This window comes from Crocuta crocuta, unplaced genomic scaffold, assembly GCF_008692635.1.
Source record: "Crocuta crocuta isolate KB4526 unplaced genomic scaffold, BGI_CrCroc_1.0 scaffold32, whole genome shotgun sequence".
In the NCBI taxonomy this organism is placed as follows: Eukaryota; Metazoa; Chordata; class Mammalia; order Carnivora; family Hyaenidae; genus Crocuta; species Crocuta crocuta.
Genome location: NW_027529424.1, coordinates 182,966 through 189,621, shown reverse-complemented (window position 1 = coordinate 189,621; position 6,656 = coordinate 182,966). Strand labels below are relative to the sequence as shown.

Genomic DNA, 6,656 nt, shown 5'->3' with positions numbered 1-6,656 from the left:
TTAGAGATGCTAATGCTAAGAAATAGTTCCCCCAAGAATACCTTTTCTCTCATGGGCTCTGTAACAAGCACTGATTGACTCATCAGTAATAGATCTCATGTTGGCATGATAGTTAAAGAGGTACTGAGAGATCATGTTTAAATTTCAGGAGGAGGGAAGAGAAAATTATTTAATCCAAAAGTTAATATTCACATACCTTTAGGCTAAATTCAAACTTAATACAGCCACTAAGGCATCTGATGTATTTGCTTAGGCCATTTAGTACCTTTAACAGGTACTAAACACAAGCACCCGAGTACCGATCAAGATATAAATTTAAATATATAAAAGGTTTAACTGGTACAAAAGAAAACAGAATTCTGATTTTGCATTCTAAAAAATGCCAGTAATTTAAATGTGTATTGACAAAATTAAATGTAAAACTCAGGAAGGCAGGGATTTTCTTAAAAACCAATTTTTTGATATTTTTTGATCCTTCAAAAGGACATCCAAATTGTCAAAGGTCTAGATAAGTACGAGACGTGGAAGTGTTAACCTCATGGGCTCTGGAAGGACAAAGATAAACTGCTCTTCACTGGGCCGCTTACCTCACTGTCACCACGGGTTCTATCAGATTATGGGCTGTTTCTAAGAATTAAAGACATTCAACAACCCAAATACTGAATGACTGCCCGAATATTGTAGGAGAATACAAACAAGGATGAGCTCTTACTCCTTTTAAACAACACGCAGCAGCCTATAATAAAGCCAAAATGAATAATATGAACAAGGGACACCATCAGTGGTGAGGGAGGGGACATCATTTCCAAGACCAGCACACAGAAGAACAACAAGACAGGATGGTTTATTGGCTGTACAGGGCGCGAGACGGAGGAGGTATCAAAAGTTCTGAGCATAAAACACTGGGGGCATAACGCACAGTCAAAGTTGACTTAAGAGCCCAGGCATCGTAGGTCCTCTGCTCATCGCTATTCACCATTTCTCTCCAACTACAGAGTACTTGAGGTTCTTTCCCTTCAACATGCTCCCAATAGGTTTTTAAATTTCCAAATTTAGAACATGCTTGTCAATACACTCCTTGTCTTTTCCATTTCCACAGTCCTTGCTCTAGCTTAGGTTCAGCTACTCAGTGCCCACTTTTCTCACCTTCCTGACTCTCATCTCCTCCCCCGTATACTGACTCTCTCCCACAGAACTCCTACCTCAAGTTAAGGAATCTTATCAACAAAAAGATGCTATTCCTGTCTTCAAAATTTTTATTCCAATTTTGGCCAGATGAAATCGCAATTATTTTTTGTACAGAACACAAGGGCCTTCACATTCTGAGCCCTCTTTAGATAGATGCCCCATCTCTTCCTCCACAGTTGCCTCTCTGGTGTATTAGACTGCAAGCTCTACTGAACTCCTTATTTCTCTGGGTGTCATACCCCCTACCCATATGCCTTTACACTTGCTGTTTCCACGGCTTAGAAAATCTTCCCACAGCCTTTCCATCTAGAAAACCTTTCCTTATCCATTAAGACCCTCTCCTCTATCTACCACATGGTCCCTACGATATAAAATCTTTCCTTGATTCTACCAAAGGGAAAAAAAACCCCAACTCAGACATTATTCTCCTACTTTCTCCCCAGGCTTCGTGCATGCAGCAAATAAACACCAAAAACCACCGCAATAATGGAATTATTAACGTGTTGATTTATTTTTACAGTACTGAAGAGGAACCATTAAAAAAAATGTATCTCACATTATAATTCCAGTCCCTAGCACAGAGTCTATGCCTAATAAACATCTGTTGAATGAAAGAAATCTGCTGTCAGACATGGTAAATCCAGCAGGATACTCAACTAACACGCTGCTGGAGACAGGAGGTCGGCACTTGGGGAGACAAGGCAGGGTAGGGTGTGTATACACTGGAATTAACCACAGAAAACTAAGGTGAGAAAATAAAATGGCCATAAAAGAAAAAGCATGCAGTAGACAAGGACGGAAAATTTTTGGAACGTAAAAATGTAGAGGAGGAGAGAAAGGAGCATGAGATGGCAGGTAAAGAAGAAAATGAAGCCATCAAAAAAAGGGGGCAGGGGGACGACTCAGGAAACGGTTTACAAAGGGAACCAGCACCGTGATTTATCTGGTAAGTTAGGAGGGACAGAGGGTCACAAAGAGCTTTCAGAAGGCATGAAGGGGTCAAGTGCCAGATACTGCTAAGATGAAAGAAAACAAAATTCAGAAAAACTGAGTGTATCTCATAATTAAAAAACTGTTGATAATCTGTATAACACAGAAGATCAGGGGTAAAAGCAAGCATGAAAGTGGTTAAGTACTAAGTGAGTGGTGAAGAAAGAGGACTTGATTATTATCAGCATTAAGAGATTTTTATTCTGAGATTTAGAAAGAATATCAATTTACAAAGAGTACCAACAATAAAATTACTCATCACAGCAGGAAAAACAGTACTAAACTCAAACTAGGGGCGCCTGAGTGGCTCAGTTAGTTGAGCGTCAGACTTCAGGTCAAGTCATAATCTCATGGTTCGTGGGTTCGAGCCCCGCATCGGGCTCTGTGCTAACAGCTAGCTCAGAGCCTGGAGCCTGCTTCAGATTCTGTATCTCCCTCTCTCTCTGACCCTCCCCTGCTCACACTGTTTCCCTCTCTCTCAGAAATAAATAAAAACATTAAAAAATAAATAAACTCAAACTAATAAAAGCCAGAAGAAGCATCTTCTTAAACAAACCTTTGTCAGTAACACAGAATACAAAAAAAGCAATACGCCAAATTTGTTTCCCCACATTGAATACTGGTCCAAGACAGCATCTTTTAATTCTGATAAACTTCTGAAAGATCTTTTTCTGGGGGGGGAAAAAGAATTAAGTATTAGTACTATGATGAAAATGACAACATTCACAAATGGGGAAAATTTTAAATCATCTTCTACATTAAACTGTATACATACGAATGAGATTTCTGTATGTGCATCAAAGTTTCAATACATACTTAGCCATAAAAGCAAAAGCTACTGCTGACAAATGTCACTAAATATATACCATTAAGAAAGAATGCCGACTTGGCAGGGAAACTCTTCCTCACTTAGGTGAAGTGTCTGGCATCAATACATTCTACAGTAATTATACATATTTAAAGAATGACATGGCCCTCTCTAAGAGGTGTTCAAGAAAAAAGAAAACTTGACTCTGTAAAGCCTGAAGAGTATCTCATAAATATCTGAATACCAAAGATAAGGCAAACATTTGTGGCTTCTTCTAAAAGAAATCAAGGTCACATTTCAAATGCCACCTGTGATTCTATCAATGTAGCTATCCTTACCTTTTTACAATAACACGTTTAATGCTCTAATGAAAATACAACACTTTTAACAAAAATCGTAGAAGGCATATTTTGGCAAATAAGAGATAATTCAAATATTTATTCCATTAGAAATCTTTGTACTACTTCAGGTCAGGGAAACATTAAGCTAAAATGATTTTTTTTTTCATTCTAACATGGGAAAGCTTTACAGGTTATGAAAAAGTGTATTTTGGTAGTTAGCTAATTTAGGAATCGGAGTAATTTAAGTAAACTTTTATAAATGATTATTTCAAAAACACCGATAACAAAATGAATCCTCAAGTATACAAATCTAAGCACCTTTCCATGGTATGAACAGACTTAAAATGGCAATGTGTCCACAAGGTAAGTATTTTAAATGTTCCAATGTTACTTACTGAATTAATGCATGAAATCGCTCAAAGCCAAGCTCTTCGACAGCCAAGGCAGCTATACATAAAAGACACTTTTCAGCACTCCACATGGCAAATCAATGACACAAGATACACACAGCAGGCTGTAAATACTTTGAAGCAATCAGAATTTTCCCTGTTTCCTTACTTCCTTTAAGTTCTCAGTTTATTTTCAACTTTACTGCAACACAAATTTATATTTCAGCATCTTGGTTACCATGATTATAACTAAAATGGATACGATACTGAGAATGTAGAAGGGGGATTAAACAATAAACCTTTACTTTCAATTCAGTTACACTAGGATAGTTTATAAAAAATGAAAATTACTGACACAGTGCTTCACACATCACTGGAATGTGTCCTGCACTTTTAAATATTCAATTCATAGATCCAAGAAAAATCACCCTAGCTAATCTTCCTCCTTCATAATATAAAATCTTTAGGTTAAACATTTGTTAAACAAATGTGTATAAAAAGGCACAGTACTTTGAAACTACACAGGTTCAACAACAGCTTTAAGTTTGTTTCCTTATTTACTTGTACAACTGTTGAGAAGTTTTTGGTAACTTGTTTAGATTATGATTATTAATATAGCACAATTATAAATTTAAAAAGACACAAAGTAATTAAATTACTTTCAATCCAAGGCAGTGTTTCTGCAGCACTTTATGAAGTGCCGGCCCCAGAAGCTCTACAGGTCTTACCCTCCCTGAGTCCTCTGAGGACCCTATCGTCCCCATTTCACAGAAGAGGAACTGAGGCACAAAGAAGCCTCCCTGGAACAGAACAAAACGCAACTAACAACAGAGCTGAGATCTGAATCCAGCGAGTCTTGGCTCTGCATGGATAACATCTTTAAAGATCGCATACACGAATCAGAATGCCTATTCTAATTTATCACAATGCACAATTTCATATAAGTGTTATGAAGCCAATCTTAGTACTTTTAAATATTAATTTTTACTAGAGAATGAGAGAAATGGATTCATTAGGAATTCAAAATTAGGATTTTTTATTTAGAGGCTAAAATGTCTCATGGGGCCATCCTTTCAAAATCCTTTTAGTTTTCATGTTTCAAACAATTTTTAAAAATCTTCACAAATCCAAATGGATTACTTGCAGTAATTTTTGTGTGTGGGAAACAAACTGAAATTGAACCTGAGCATTCACTACTGCAAACAAGGGTGCGTTACCAAAAGCCAAAACTACACATACCACATGAGCCAATGAAATTAATGTTTGTGCAGAATGTAATATTGACAAGAGGGAAAACAGTTTGCATGTAAAACTTCAGGATAAAACAAAAATTCGACCTAACCTTTTCCAAACTGTACTAATTGTTCTGCAGTGCTTGATTATCTAAATAATTTTAATGGGGGTACACTATGAATGTAGACATAAAGATAGTAATTCAGAGAAAAGAGGCAAGCAAAATAAAAAGCTTAGCAGGCAGGATGGTGGAAAAATATAAAACACAAGAAAAAGAACATAGCTGGGAATAAAGGAAAGAACAGGTAAAACAGATTGTTATACAGAATAAAAACTTTAAGTTCTTTGCATTTGTCAACATCTAAGGTAAATTCTCAAATTTTCAGTTAACAAAACTTTTCACATTTTTACAGCACTGAAACCAGGTTTAACATATGGTTTTATTTCATGTCCACTTTTAAAATGAAGCAAGAGAAATTGGAAAACTACTAACATATTTTTTCAGGAGGAATTAATCTAATATGCCCACCTAAATTAGTTACCGAAGTATCAAAGTTAATATGTTATGAGGCTATTTAACCTAGAGCAATTCAACCTGTAACTACAGAAATGTACAGAACATCCCGTGGAGAGCACGTAGTATACCCCTGAAATACTAACGAAAAATGTGACCAAAAAAGATATATTTTTCTTGCATATTAATACACAGATTGGCTTTAAGTGTTCTCTAAAACAACTTTTAATTAATTCAACTACTGCTCTGTCAAAATTTTAACATCCTAAATGCAACTATTAAACATGCTTCATGCAACTCAGTAAAACCCAGAAAGTATCTTAAAACCAATCTTAAGGTTTCTGACCATCAGCCTTGTGAACATTTTCTACTTGTTTTCTTCAACTGGTATCATTCAAAAAGTATGTTAAATTCTTTTTGAAGGGCTATGTTTGAAAAGCCTAAACAGGAAAAGTCATTCAACCAGTTAAATTTTTAAAAATCGTTTCTGGCAAATGTGCTGCTGTTAGAATTTGCCACTGTAACTGCAAAAGCAGAAGAAAGAAGATGCTGACAAATCTGAGTCATTTCAGCCCGTGGAGACAATGGTCCCTGAGGGATAATCCTACATGGAAATCAAGATATACATCACAAGTAATCAAAATTTACTCTATAAATCAGGTGTCCAATTTCTTTAAAAACAATTTCTGCAGAGATGTAATTACTGGAATGTCTCACAGGAAGAATAAGTCATTTTACTGAATATAAGCACATGGAGCAACCAATTATCAAAAATCACATATTAGCAAGATAATTCCTGAAAAGAAAAACAGAAAAGCTATTCTTTATCTAGCTTCGGTACTATCAGAAGTTTCCATTTTACTAGTCATTCTGGCAGTTTTAAGATCAATTAAAGAAGAATATCCAAAGGCTAAAATCCACAGGATACATATTTTTATGAATAAGTGTTATTTAATTTAAAGAGAAATCTTCAATATTGAAAACCTTGAATGAAGAAATAATTAAAACCCTTATTTAAAACTACCTTAAAATAAGGCTTATATATAGACTGTATAAAGTAATGTCCACGAAGTTCAAGAGGAAAAGAAACAATCAGTAATGATGGACAATGTTGTCCCCACCTTTGCTCTAAGAAACAACTAAAGGTATTTAAGAAATTTTCTAATGTCCCCCAAAAAACTTCTTCCCATTAC

General features: G+C 35.7%; 1 protein-coding gene across 1 annotated transcript in view; it reads right to left on the bottom strand.

Annotated features, from left to right (window-relative positions):
• MINDY3 (MINDY lysine 48 deubiquitinase 3) overlaps positions 1-6,656 on the bottom strand; it is an 83,092-nt gene that overhangs the window by 58,161 nt on the left and 18,275 nt on the right. The window contains exons 5-6 of the mRNA XM_077758433.1: positions 3,723-3,774; positions 2,735-2,849 (exon numbers count right to left, since the gene is read on the bottom strand). Of these exons, the coding sequence (XP_077614559.1) occupies positions 2,735-2,849; positions 3,723-3,774 (167 nt within the window). The remainder of the gene's footprint in view (positions 1-2,734; positions 2,850-3,722; positions 3,775-6,656) is intronic.